At 47.9% G+C, this 14,759-nt stretch overlaps 1 protein-coding gene across 2 annotated transcripts in view; it reads right to left on the bottom strand.

Moving 5' to 3' along the window:
* The window catches only part of LOC100868741 (uncharacterized), a 50,078-nt gene that overhangs the window by 23,639 nt on the left and 11,680 nt on the right, over positions 1–14,759 (bottom strand). For both annotated transcript variants that reach the window (XM_086905266.1, XM_086905272.1), the window contains exon 2: positions 13,895–13,936. In XM_086905266.1, coding sequence (XP_086761392.1) covers positions 13,895–13,936 — 42 coding nt within the window. The remainder of the gene's footprint in view (positions 1–13,894; positions 13,937–14,759) is intronic.

Below are 14,759 nucleotides of genomic sequence, written 5' to 3'. Positions count from 1 at the left end.
TCCTCCTCCTCCTCCTTCCCCCCCTTCGAACCCCGTTGCGATAAAAGGAAGAAATCCAACAACTTCAGAGAAAACTTTGCGGTCTACTCGGCAAGGAGTAGAGGAGAGACTTTGTGCGCGCACACAGATCCAGCCGGAGAGGCAGCTCTCGAAACACTCTCTCGCGTGAAAACAGTGGTAGTTTCCTGGCTAAATATATTCGCACGATGCGTACGTACACCTCGAGGCCGGGCGCAGGGTTGTTTCGCGCACCAATACAAACCAACCCCTAGCCGATTACACCAAGATTCCATCGCACATCCCCACGCTGGATTCACGCTGGTTGACGCTGGATACGCGTGTGCGTGCACACGGAGAAAACGCCAATGCGGGCGCGCGCGTGCACGTACGCGTGTGTGCGTGCATCGGCTCGTGGAGCATCGCGGAGAGGGTGGCGAGGAGAGACGGTGACGGGTACTTGGTGGTGGTGGTTGCGAGTTCCTAAGCGAGGGTGTGCGCGGCGCTGTCGGGTTTCAGGGTGGTTGCAGGGTGGTTGCCATCGGTGTGTGTCGGTGGCAGGCCGGTTACCAGGCAACCGGCAATAAAGGAGCGTGGATAGCCAATGGCGGCCCTCAATACACCCCTTCGTCTAACACGGCTTGTTTTCCGTGCTTAAGAGCGAGACAGAAGGAGCTTTTGCTTTAGTAGCTGTTAAGACCTTAAACCCGTGGCCTTGCCCGGCTGCCTGCCTCGCGCCAAACTGCATCTAATAGAACCTCTTAGAAACCTGTGTTCCTTCGATAATTGATATTCTAATCCTCCCTGACACCGCCTCCGCGCCGCCACCATCTCTCGAATCGTCTCCAACGATGCTCATCGACCATGGCCAACGCGCGTTTATTTCCCTATTTCCTCTCTTTCCCAGAACGAAGCGAATCATTCTCGACGACTCGTTCGAGAAGAAACGTTAAGCGTTGACACTTCCTTTTATTCCACGGATTAATCCCGTACGGCTGTTTCGCGGGAATATCGAAATTGGATCGGACACGCTTCGGGCTGGTTTTTCTTCAGTTTCGGACACGAGCGAGCAACTGGACGCGACCCGATTAACGACGAGCCTGAAGCGAAGAGAGAAGGGTGGAACAAGTTTAGATCGGGCAAATGGAAAGGCGCAAAGCGTTAGAGGCGATGGGACGAGGGCCAGGGGATGGGATAGGAAACGTCGTCGCGTTGTTACACAGTGTATACGATGTTGTCCCATGGGGGAGGGGGAGGGGGACGGGCGAAGGTAGCACGTAGCACACCCCTGGGACGTCTTCAGCCGTCACTTGTCCGTATTAAACCAGGGTACTAATCCCGAAATTTAATTTGAAAATCTTTTCATGGCATCACCGTTCGTCCCTTCTCCTTATCCACACACCCCCCACCTCCCATCGGTGCCCGCTATGCACCCGGCGAGAAGACGTTTTAAACCCGGAGAATTACCCGGCCTTTTGTGCGTTCGTAATTGAAAATTCGTTTCCGCCCCTTTTCGCGGCACGGAGAACGGATAAATGCCTTTTCGTGGATTCATCGGGAGAAATTACCTCGTCGCCGGGTGAATGAGACGACCCGCCGCCTCCGAGGCGACGCGCGATTTCCCCGTTTCGGCTGCCATTTTATAAACGAAACTTAAAGTAAACGGGAACGAGACGGGGGGGCGGAGAGGACGTGAAAGGAGCCGGATGATTAACGAGACAAATGCTAGTTTGTCGTTGCTTCGCTCCTTGTATCGGGGGGAGGGAAGGGGGCCGGGGGAGTGTTCATTATCGGGTGAAAAATTAGATTCGCCCGGTGGCAATGGACAGTCGAGGACCGGGGGAGGGTAAATCTCGTCAATAGGACTGTTTTCGAGAATTTAATTACCGACTTAGATATCTCGCGTTCGCTCGAGGAAGATCGCTAATTTCTTAATAAATATCTTTCTCGGCCAACCAGAGTTTCCGGGAATTACGAGTAACGCAAGGATGTAATAATCTTTTTTCATCGATCGGTTCACAAGTCACGCCTGTGACTGAATTCGCGATGAGAAATAACCTTGCCCCCTTCCATCTTGTGTGAAAACTACGTTACGAGTCAATTTGATACGGCTGCCTCCGCTTCGTTCCTCTCTCTATCCTTCTTCCGTGAATCAGCGAGTGGGGAATAATAAAATCGTGACAATTCTTTCTATTTCGAAGTTCGCGTTGCGAAATGCTCGCTTATGCTCGGCGAATCCGTCATTGGCAATTAGTAAAAAATACATTATCTCTCACGAAATGATCGAATGGATCCAAGTTCGATTGTAAACTGTACACATATAGATTTTTTTTACCCATCGAAGACAAGATTTATCTCTGTGTAAAAATAAACGATCGAGCGTAAGGAGGCGGGAACGGAATCTAAGAGAAAAAACTGATCGTATCCAACGTTCGTAGCACGGACCGCGTCCGTGCGAAATGCCGGCGCGAACCGGTATGAAAAATGCATCGTGGCGAGAATTATTTATCGCGCGCGTGAAACATGTACGCGCGGTCGTTTACATAGCCGAAAGGGCGAATGGAGCGTATCCGAGTGCAGTCGATGCTTGGATACATCCCTCGGGATGTTTCGGTAGATTAGGGACCCTCAACGTTAGGTAGTTTTGCTGCACCATGTAACACGCTGTAAAACACTTGTAACAGACCGGGAGGCGGCTTAGGGTGGTAAGCTGCTAATGCTTCCACGATGTTTTCGGGGTCGAATTAATTTGGCCGGTTCGATCGCTCGCCCCCTCGAGACCTCGAGTCGATTCGACTCGCGTCTTTTGTCTCTCTCTCTCTCTCTCTCTCTCTCTCCAATTTCTCTCTCCCCTCCCTCTCCATCTCTTTTTTTTCCCGGTCCACGTATTCTCCATTCATCTCGCACGATCGAGATCGATGATCACCGATTCGAATTACAAGGTTGGGAATCCACGACGCGAGGATCCACGCGAAGGATCTCGGATGGATCTTAATTATTTCGGATACAGATTCGTTCGAGGCGTCCGACAATGGTAACGAAGACGTATAATTAACGTTCAGTAGGTAGGTAGCGTGGCTAGGAGGAGGGAGGGGGGGGAGGAAGAGGAGGAGAGATGAGTTTTCTTTTAAGCAGCAGGAATTACGTTGTTTCTCGAGCCACCGATTCGCGCATCCAGCGTACATAATACAGCAGTAATTAAGTTCTCGGGTAAAACTAGTTCCCGACAGGTTATTTCGCGAAAACTCGACGGCTTAATCACGGTTACTGCGAAACGCGTTTCATCGATCCTCGGGCCTCACAATCAGGAGGCCGTGGCCCCCTTGAATGGCGATAATTAATGAATAGGACGCGGCCGAAGAAGAAGAAAGAGAGAGAGAGAGAGAGAGAGAGAGAAGAAAAAGAAAAAAAAAGTAGAATAACGAATTCGTGGGCGTATTTCTCGGAAGCGCCTCGACTCTCTTACCCTCGACTACCCCGCGCGGGTCTCTCACTTTCTTTTTCTTCCACGGGGCTTCACACCTCGTGGTCAGAAACGTGTTTTCTTTCGACGTTTGTCTCCGTACCATTCTCCGTGGGTCGCGGTGCGGCCATGCTCGAAATTCGACCCTCTACGAATGGTGTGAATATTATGATGGCCACGCATTCAAATGCCAGATCGGGACAATGGGCAAAGTGTTGATCGTCCGAAAACAACGCGTTTTTTTCACCTACACGAGCGTACTTTGTTCCACGACTCGCTCGCACAAATAAGTAGTCTTCCGTCCTAGGATCTTCAAGGTCTCCTCTTTGCTCTCGTCCATCTTCTCGATACTCTGGAGGGGAGTATTTTCTATTTCCATCTACGGAGATTTTCGGGATATCCGATATTTTCGTGTAAAAACGAGAATAATCGAAAACACTATTCCCGAACATAGACGAACGTCACGATGAATGGTGAACAGATTCCGAACGCGAAACTCGCTGGCCGTCCATTCACGCGTCCAATTAATAGTAGAATTGCCGGTGGTATGAAGCGGCGCGTTAGGCTTGTTTCGCGGTCCACGCGCGGATCTTTTGAGAAAGCTGGCGGGCAACGTAGCCGTAGTGAAAGGAAAAGGTGTAGTAAGCGGGCGGCAAACAAGAGAGATGAGTCGCGCAATATCACCGAGGATAATCCACCACGCGGCCGGATCTCTCGCTCTCTGCATCTCGGCCGAGCCTTTGCTAAATTACGTTAAATACTTAACGCGCGCACGAGCTTACCCCGGCCGGCGCACGAAACGCATAATTACGAGTCCTCCGCAGGAAATTCAAGAGGGTCGGGGGAGGGGGGGGAGGAGAAGGTTGCGCGGTTTTTGCCGAATCGTCTCCCGGAAAAGCAGGGAGGGAGAGCAGAGGGAGAGACGTTGTTGGCGATTGCCGGGAAAACAGAAGTTGGCGTCGCGCGATTTTGCGTCGCAACGGCAATCCCTTTACGTAATCTAGCGACACACGCGACGAGGGAAGGAGTTTGGGAGGAGAAACAGCAGGCAGCGCTCCTCGGCGAGGAAGGGTTGAAAGGAGAGAGAGAAAGAAAAGAGAGATCGAAGTAGGAACGGACGAGGGAAGAGAGAAATGGGAGGAGGCCCCCATGCCGGGCTACCCCTTTCGACTGGGCAGTGGCGGCATAAGTCAGGAATTCCTGGCATGCGGTATATTGCGCGGGGGTGGAGGCCCGGCGGTTATAAGCTATAGTCTCCGGCGTGGCATGGCATGCACAGCCATTTACTTCATTATGTCATTAAGCTTAATGGCCCTGGCCCTAACACGGTTCTAGACTATAGCCACTTCTACGGTTCGTCCCCATTAACTCCTCTCTCGTGCCCTCGCCAACCTCCTCCCGTCCACCCACCACTGGTGGTGGTGGTGCTCTTGTCTGCTAGCATCCTCGTGAACCAGGCCGGGGCTTACAATGAGCATCGACTTTACGCCGATGACCCGCTGCTGAAATTGCCGGCAGCATCGTGGAAAATTTACCGTAGCTGCTCCGACCCAGACGTATGGGGACGTCGATACCGGACCACCACCACCACCGCGCGCGCCCCTCGTTCCCGCGTTATTTTCCCGGACAACGGTGGTATCCAATACTGCTGTTAATACACGCATAACGCGTCCTTTCTTTCTTTCCACGGTTTCCAGAAATTCTTTCGTCCAATCCAATTTTTTTCTCTCGAGATCGGAAAATAACGGGACGAATTAATTCTCGAAACGAGCGAAACGCTCGCGAAAGTAGACGAGCTTTTAATTAGAGAACGGCGAAAGAATCCGAGACACGATGGGACACGAAAACTGGCTGGTTAAAACTCGGTGCGCGCTCCGACTAAGTGGCCGAAACACCACTCTGTGAATAATTGTCCGCCCGAAAACTGTGGCTACAAACGAATCCGTTTCGATCGGACGCGAGATGGATCGGGATCGGCGCAAACTCGTCCGCGAGCACCGCGCAGCCGCGTTAAATCCCGGCGTTGGCGGGCGTTCTGAGCGGATGGAGGGAGGGTTGGCAATATCCGTGCGAGCGGGGATAGTGGATTTTATGCTGATGATCGGGCGAAATTGTCGGCAACATCGCGTAAAATTTACGGTATTCATAAGAGTCGCGTGATCATGTACGGTGGCAGCGAGTACGAGGCGAGCTTTCAGTCAACCCCTTCCAAATCCGTTCTCGATGGAGACGCGAGGGTCGCAAACTTGTTACAGCACTGCTTGGGGTTCTAATAATTGGAGAGCGCCAAGCTCCAGCGTTCCACCACTCTTGGACAAAAATATCACTTATATCGGGGAACGCGATATAACGCGCGTGTTTCGTTTCAATTTTTTTTTTTTATCAACCAACATTTACCACTTCTATTTTGCAATATTTATTCCCTTACTTATTGTTTCCCACCTGCGGGGACGGGAACGGCGACAAATTACGCGTTGTCGGTTGAATCGTCGTCGGTTTTAATAATCGACACAATTTTCTGTTTAGAGGAGGAAAAGCGAGGAGAGATAAAGGAAGCTCCGGTTCGAATCGATTCAGTGACACGAGTTAACAATGGCGTGCGAGCACCCTTTGAAAATAGAACGACTAAACATCGGGAATTAAATGAAAAGCGGAGCTACGGCTTGAAATTGTTCCACGAGTGAATGATTTCATAATTATTCTCCGAGTGGCGGGCTACGCTCGATTCAATAATACCGGCAATGCGATACGCTCAATGGCGCAATTAATCGTCCCACGGCTGTGCAGACTTCACAGATCTTCAATAGCGAGTCACATTTTGCGTTTGTCCGCCGAATCGGCCGTCTCGCGACAAATTGTTCCGCTTCTTGCTCGACGCGACCACCGATACGAATCGCGTTTAAACGGCGCTCGTCCCGCTTCGGCCACGAGAAAAGTTTTTCCACCATGGAGAAAATCTCTCGGGGATGCCCTCTTTCGATTCGGCAAACCGAGCCGAGTCGCTGCCTTGCTGGAAACACATGCAACGCTTCAGGGAAGTGTTGACTGCCGACTGTTTTCGAAGTAACCCAATATTTTTGTAGCCGAACTACATATTTTGTTCCTTGGCGCCAGACAAACTTGCGTCCGCACATGTCGACCTAAATTTAGTTTCTCGACTAAACTACTCCTTCGCCCTGTCTCCTCCACTGTCACCTCCAAAACTGTCGTCTTTTCTTTCTTCCTTCCTTTCTTTTTTTTTTTTTCCTTTTTTCTTTTTTCCATCGAGCTCGATTGGCTCGTAGGTCGATATTTCTCGTTAAAAGGGATAAAAGATTCGAAGAAAATAGAAAAGAAGATAAGGAAAATAAAGAACGAAAAAATTAATTAGAGAATGAATAATGTACGAAGAGGAAAGATTTTCGAAGAGGATGGAAATTAAAGGGAGAGAGAGAGAGAGAGAGAGAGAGAGAGAGAGAGAGAGAGAGAGAGAGAAAAGAAAAAGGAAAAAAATTAAATATTCGTGTATATGGCGGCAAGTTTGAATTGGTAAATGGAGGCATTATTCGAAGGAGCGGAAAGTTGTCTAATCGTGACAAAGAAAGGTTGAGGAAAGGAAGGGACCAGGTAACTTAACGATCGGTCCTCACCATCTCGTTGACTCCCCTCAAGGTCAACGAGAAGAGTCTAATTGTCCCTTCCAGAAGAGAGACTTGGCAATCTTTCAAATTTCTTTGCTTACAAATTCATAAGGATCCCGGGAAATACACCTCCTCGAAGGAAATTTATTGAAATTAGTGCAATTAACGGATTCCAGAGGATCCACGGACGGGAGAACGCGGAGCTGTTAAGATATCGATCCGTGCATCGATTAATTTACGATCTATCGAATAACGTTTATGTAAGTATCCACCGTATTTGTGTAAAATATGGGGAAGCTCGAAAAATGAAAACAGCACGAAGCAGTTTCATCCAGAAATCTGTATCACGACGCGTCACGCATCGTGTCATCGACGCAACGTACGACGCAACGATGATCTCTTTCTTTAATTGAAGGAACGCGTCAACAACCCGGTGGCAAGACTGGTAAAGCTGTCTTTCAAACGTAGAACCATAAGAAATTTAATCCAGAAGAGCTCTCACATCCTCAACACCCCGTTTTAAACAGCGACCATTGTCTTTCTCATTTCAACCGACCCATCGACGTCGGTCGAAAGAAAGACGCCTCGTGTAACCCCATCGTGCCGCGTGATAAATTCGTGCGAGTATCCTACGCGGTTCCGTGTTCCTTGGCATTAGTTCTTATCCGTTCTCTCTCTCTCTCTCTCTCTCTCTCTTTTTTTTTCCTTTCCTTTCCTTTCCCTCCACCGATCTTTCATCCCTACCAACGGGACGAGGCTCGCCCTCTTCCGCTCAATGGAACGCGCCCATCGTGGAAAATCGCAGCGGTGAAAAGGTGTGAATCTCCGGCCCTCGAAAAAGGACGACAATGCCCGTGTTGGCGTCGCACAATGGGCCTCTAAACCCACAATGTAGCCACTGTATCTGTACGAACGGCAGCGAGAGGGCTTCTCCTCTCGCGCGCCACCCCCAACCCCTTTTCATCGGCACAATCCTACCGCAAGGAGTCGAGGATGCCTGGATGTTCACGAAAGCACATTTTTCACCCGCATAATATTTATTCGTCCGCCGGTTTGTATCGCTTCAAAGTGGTGCCCCGAATGAAACCGAAAACCCTCTCTCACGGGGAGCCGGCATACAGAGACATACATACAGATCCTCCTCTCGACGAGGAAAGAACAAAATTTCTCTGATCGTCGAAACGTTGCCCTATTGGATGGTTGCCAGGGTCCATTAAACCACCACCACGCCCCCGTTTCTGTCAAAATATTTCCAAAGTTACGGAGCCAACGTCCCATTTCTCCCGCTCCATCCGTCGCGAATAACTACTCTATTCTTTCTTCGACTAGTATTCTTCTTGTGGCGTAGATCGGCGTTCGATCGGGAAAGGGTTCGAAATTTCTACGTTACGTGGCTGCCCGCTGACAAAAATGTACGAGCGTGTAAATCGGTGTGTGACGTGAAATTCCCGTGTGCTCGTGGAGCGTGCACGGATCATTGTTCGTTGCATTGTCAAGCTCGCAGGACATGGCGTCCCGCTTTTTGTCGGGACCAGCTGAGTCAAAATGGCCTCCGGTCGATGACGTCACGAACTCACGTGCTCCACACGCAATAGGCACTACGCATCGATCCTGGCTTCGAGGTTTCGAGGCGTCCCGGCCAATAGCCACGAAAGCGGACAAAGGGACGCTTCCAAAAAAATTTCTATCGGGAAGAAAATTGTGGTCGAGATGACGAGCCGATCGCGAAGCTAATGACCTCTATTCAGAACGCGGCGTTAAAAGTGCGAACGCAGTTTGGCTCGCTAAAAACTGGTGAGACTACTGCTAAATCCACGCGAGGCAAGAACGTGTGTAACGAGTTCCTATTAAAAAATAAGCGTCCTTTCATTCAGCCTCTAAGTTATTCAATTCGAAAGATGAATTTAACCGGTTATTAGAAAGGGTTTCATTATGCCCCGCCATAATTGCGTTCTGAATGTATGTAAGTAGCGGTAGAGAAATTCGAAGTAGAACGCCCTCTCGACCAGCGCCGCTGCGTCCTCTAAATGCGCCCCGTTGAAAATGAGCCAGCCTCGCGCCCGGAAAGAAACCAAGCTCGTTCGTCTCGTCGATCATCGGAGAATCGATCATCGCGTTTTTTTCCTCGTTCACTTACGAAGCGAAGAAAAATCTGAGCTACGCGCTCATCGTCATCACCATCATCATCATCATCATCATCATACTCTTACGATTCTTTTTTCCCAGAAAGAGATCGCGTTTTTTTTATCGATCGAGCGAGATAAATCGATGGAAAAGTATGGTTCCACCACGTGCTCCGCTCGTGAGCGAAGAAATTCTTCTTCTTCTTCTTCTTCTTCTTCCATTCGGTATTATATACGCTCCGATTCTAAGGTTTTTTCCTTCACGGTGTTTCAAACCCGCGTTTCGCGTTATTACGGTGCTAATGAGCTCCGGCTCGTAATCAAAGCAAATGTTTCATGACACGAGTGAAAACCGTTTGAAGGCTTTTCTTTTACGTCGTTTGGCCTTCGTCACGCGAGTCTCGCGCTCGCCTCTATTTTTGTCCTCGCGTTCTAAACTTCGTTTCAACGTAAACGCCATCATCGTACACGCTCGTTGATCGCGCGCGATCGAAGGAAATTCGTTCTCTCCTTTCCCTTTCTCTTTTCTTTTTTTTTTCATTTTCCCTTTCATTTTCCCCAGCCACAATATTTTTTCCTCTTTTCTTTTCTTCTTCTTCTTTTTTTTTTTTTTTTTTTTAAATAAATTTTATTCCTTCTTTTTCTTTCTCGCGAAACACTACGCGTTATCTGGTGGCATGTTTTTTGATTACAATTCATTCCCCATGTTTACCCTGCACCACCCGGTGCTACAAGTTCGCGCAGACAAACCGCTGCTCCAGGCACTGACTGTTACTAATTAAGGGCGGTTTCAGTACGCGTGTTAATTCTTAATTAATATCTTTGTTGCCTCCTCCGACGTGGCAGCCCTCGCCACCACCCGTTTCTCGTTCGTTCGTTCGTTCGTTCGTTCGTTCGTTCGTTCGTTCGCTCGTTCGCTCGTTCTCTCGTTCCTTCCTTCGTTCGTTCTCTCCCTCTTCACCTTTCTCATACCCCGTTTTCATCCCCCCTTCTTTTTCCATCCGCTTCTTCTCTCCGACACCACCACCACCACCGCCACCACCTCCACGCTTTCTCACTTTTTCTCTCTCTTCTCCTCGCCTGCGCTCCGTCCTTTCTCTCTCTCTCTCTCGCTTTCCCTCGCGCCTGTTCAACCCACCCCTCTTTGTCTGTCTTTAGCGACACCCCAGCCAGGCATCGTCCACCCACTTCTCTTCTCTCGAGTCTCTCGAATGAAAGGAGATGTATGGGAACACACGCGCATCTCGAGCCACTATGATAGGTACAATCGGTCACGAGAGTGAACCGAAAGAAAAAGCAAGAAAGGACCGCGGAGGAGGAAGCGCGCCCGTTTCTCCGATTTACCGCTCACCCGTTTCAAACCGGAGAATATCTCTTACGCGACGAATCGAGGAATCGTTGGTTAACCCCTTTGTAGCGCTTAACCCTCGCGCGATTCCACCTTCCTTTCTCTCTTTTTTTTTTTCTTCTCCTTTTTTTCTCTCCTTCCCTCTTTCACACTTCCACTCCCTTCACCAGTTTCTCGCCACCACCTAAATTGTTTCCTCGAGCTTCCTTTCGCTTCTTCTGAACGACGACGAGTGACAATTAATTACGAAACAAACCGCACAAACGCACGGTTCCTCGACCTTCCATCCTTCGAAGTGGAAAAGAGAGTGTCGATGCGATTCGGCCACCAACGCTTCTCACCTCTTCGCCCTTTTTTCTCTCGATCCACGCTTCGAAAATTTTCCGTTCCGTTCCGAGGAATTTCACCGAGGAATACTCTTCGATCGTAATAGTCAGCTCTCTCGAACGAGTCTACTACTATTTTCGCGAACAGTCAACAACCGTTCGACTCCGCCTGTCGTTGAATGAAGGTGCCGCCTCTTTGAAATCGAGCCCTTTTACCACAAAAATCTCTGTAAACCGGTCCACTCGAGCGCCTCTATTAATCGACTACCTTCGGTTCCTTCTTCGCCTCGCTGCACATCGTTTCTTCAATCCACGGAAAATATTCTCCATAAACCTCTCTCTCCCCCCCTCTTCTTGTTACTAACTTTGACTTTCATCCCATTCTTTCTATTATTCGCTTTCCGTATCGAATATTTATTTCGTTCGGCTATTTTTAGCTTATCGTCTCGATCGATCGATCGATCGATCGTATCCATCAACTTAATAGGTTTATCTCATTCATCCACATGAAAGAAAGTAATTCGCATTTTCTGACCCATTTTCTCTCTCCGCCTGCCTCTGATTACGAACACGCTCGAATATTCGCTCTTTTAATCTCCTCCTCGTCGGTTTCTTTCCCGAGCTTCTCACCTTTCAAAATATTAACATAAGTTTCCCTTCGCGCTCCTCAATTTCCTTCCGTCGATTCGCCAACTGTCAGACGTTCAACGGTGAAATTACATCGAGGGAAATAAGATGATTAGATCGGACATTGGGATAATCCGAGAAGCATCCGAGACACCGAAACGAAGTTTCTACAATTTCTAATCTTTTTACAAGTCTCGTAGAGAATTATCCATCAAGAATGCATTTTATCTGTATAAAATAGAAAAAGTTAAAATTCCTCTTCTCCCCTATTTTTCAACATAAAAAAAAACCTCTCGTTGAGGTTAAACGAGAACGACATCGATCCATCAAACTTCGAGATATCAATGAATACAATTTTCCGAAAAGAAAATTCCCTTCGTTTTCTCCCTTCTTCGATCCATTCGAGCTTGCGCGACGAAAGTATCGAGAGGGATGATACTTTAGGCGCCGTTCATCCCGCCAAATCGATTTAGTCCTCGATGATAAATTTCCAGTACGATAAAACTCTCGTTGGAAACTAAAACGTTCGAACGCTTTCCTTTCCTTTTCAGTTTCCTTTCCATCGAGAAAAATATATACACGTGTAATTAACACGGTGTTGGTTATCGCGAAGCAGAGCTGTTGGAAAAGTATGATGGCATCCTCGCGGAAACTGTCCTCCACGAAAAGGCTCCCCTCTACGCTCCGTGTTTCGCCGCGTCTCCAATTTTCCGTCTCCCGGCCTTTTCTGAGCGTTGCCAGCCCGGAAGCCACGCCGCTCTCTCTCTCTCTCTCTCTTTCCTTTCGCAGAATCCTCCGGTATTTTCCTTTGCCGGCAAATTGGACTATTACGGTAGCGGCTTGTAGACTCGGCGCCGTGTCTTCGCGAAAACCGCGTATTTTCTCTCCTTCTCCACCCTCCCCTCCTATCCTTTTCCACGTCCCTCGACACGGGTCCTCTTGGCGGGCTCAAAGTGGCGCGCAGTTGTTAAAACAACCAATTCTGTCGGAAAGCTGCTCGTTACGAAAACCTTCTCTCTTTCTCTCGTTCCTTGCGGAATCCTTCGTAATCCTGATGGCAAACCGTTCCGCTGACGCAACGGAAATGCCGGCCAATAAAATCCCTGTCTTCCAGGGATGCCGTCTTAACGACGCACTTTCAACACGAGGAAACGAGGATATTTCTCGTAATTGGAAGATTCCACTTCTCTTTCCTTTTGTTCTCTGTTCTTTTTTTCTTTTTTCTTTTTCATTTTTCATTTTCGTACCATACATCTTCTTTGCATTCCAATTTTTGTTGTTGTTGTTACCGCGAGAAACGAAGCGTAATTGAACCGGTATCTCGCGAGGCATTTTTAGGCAGAGAAAGAAGAGGAGAATAGAATGGAATCGTTGTTCAAAGAGCAACGATTTAGATTTTTAACGGTAGGCGTGGAGATAGAATCAAGTTTCTAGAGGAGAAGAGAAAGTATCCCGTTACCGATTAGCGCTCGAATAGGGGAGGGTGTGGCGGGGATCCTCGATTTCTCGAAATATTTTGACAAGAAATTCAATATAAGGGTCGGTGGAGGGAAGAAAAAACTCTGAGAAATTATTCACGATTGCTCGTTTACCTGAGAATCTGGCGCTGCACACCAGATTCATATTGTGCATTTTCGCGTGGAGAAATACGCGTTAATCACAGGGGAAGAAATACGCGCGCGACCCAAGCCCCGTCTACGATACGGTCCAACGAGATGATTTTCAACCTGTCGTCCCTTGTTTCGAGCGACATCGTTTTGCGGGTTAAGCGAGCGGGGCTTAATGGCTCGGAAAAATCGGAATCATCGCAGGCATGAATACGTAATCAGTTTTCCAGTCCCATATGACGTCATCGTGTGTATGAACGATGCTACCCCTGTCATCACGATCAAGATACTCGTTACGTATCTTAATTTGCAAGCCATCACTGCTCTCGACACTTCGTTTTCTTTACCTTTCTTTCTTTTTTTTTTTTTCGTCTCGTAAATTTCGACTCGTCGAAATTTCGACGAGCATCGACGAGTTACACGCGAGTACGTTTCTCAATTTCCATCTCGATTCAAAATGAAAATCGCGAACGGTCCATTCACGGAGCAAGCGTTTGTTTGCTTTCAAGTGCATCAAGACCCCTGATAAATATCGAGCTAGGTTAGATGGCAAGAGTGGAGCGCGGCGAATAACTCGAGCGAAAAAGCGTCGTAACCTCTGCACGGTCGTTTGCGCGTCTTTATGGATTCGCCTCGTCGAAATTCTGAAAAGTGATCTCTCGGCGAAAATGGACAGAACCGAGTTTCCCCCTCCCTCCCGGTTATTTGGAATCTCTGAGACGAGAGAATTCAAAGATGTCGTTTCAATGACGCGCACTTTCGAGGTATTTTAACAAAGCTTACCTGGGCTCGTGTTTGAGAACGAACTCTTCGACTGAGAGAAACCTGGAACAACAAAAATTGCATACTTTTTATACAACGGCGCAGCAATGTAGATGGATTTAACATTCGTGCATTCTTTCCACCAAAGTTTGGTCAACGTTTACGTCTACTAGTTTATCGTTTAACGAGATACGCGCTATTTAAATTAACGTTGATAACGAGTAGCTATGATTCTAGTTAGCACAACGAAGTGCTTTCGAAGCCGGCCATACCGGCACAATAGACAATTGATCTCCACCACGCGATTCAAGATAAACGGGCTACGCATATCCATCGATGGATCGTACAGGCGATGCTAACGCCACCAACTATGTCAAATTCAAACACATTATTAACAATAATCCTGAAGAACGGTTCACATACGAATCTCTCGATTTTTCCGCATCGGTTATAAGAATATGGCCGCAATAATAATAATAGGATTTCATATCTCGTAAAAACACGACATTATTGAAATTGCCCTATACAGAGCAGAATTACGAGTTACGAAAATTTTATTCGACGAAGAATTTTTTTAGTTGGCGAATAACATTTCAGGTTGCACAAATTATCGTGGAAAAATATTCGTCGTAATTATAATCCGTTACGAGTGTATACGAAAGATTCTAAAAATGTGTACGAAAGAGAGAGAGAGAGAGAGAGAGAGAAAAGATAACGCGAACGTATTGCGGCTAAGTATTCGCGAAATGAAATTTCATTTAAAAATTAACCAGAATTCTGTAGAACGCAGTTCGAAAGGGTGGCTGCCTCGACGCTCGACCCTGATTAACGACATCGCGAAATTAACCCGACAATTATTTCATTAGCGACTAGTAAGACATTTTTC

Source organism: Apis florea, unplaced genomic scaffold (genome assembly GCF_048593485.1).
Source record: "Apis florea isolate Af1SG1 unplaced genomic scaffold, ASM4859348v1 contig_1615_pilon, whole genome shotgun sequence".
NCBI lineage: Eukaryota > Metazoa > Arthropoda > Insecta > Hymenoptera > Apidae > Apis > Apis florea.
This window is presented reverse-complemented; position numbering and strand designations above follow the sequence as displayed.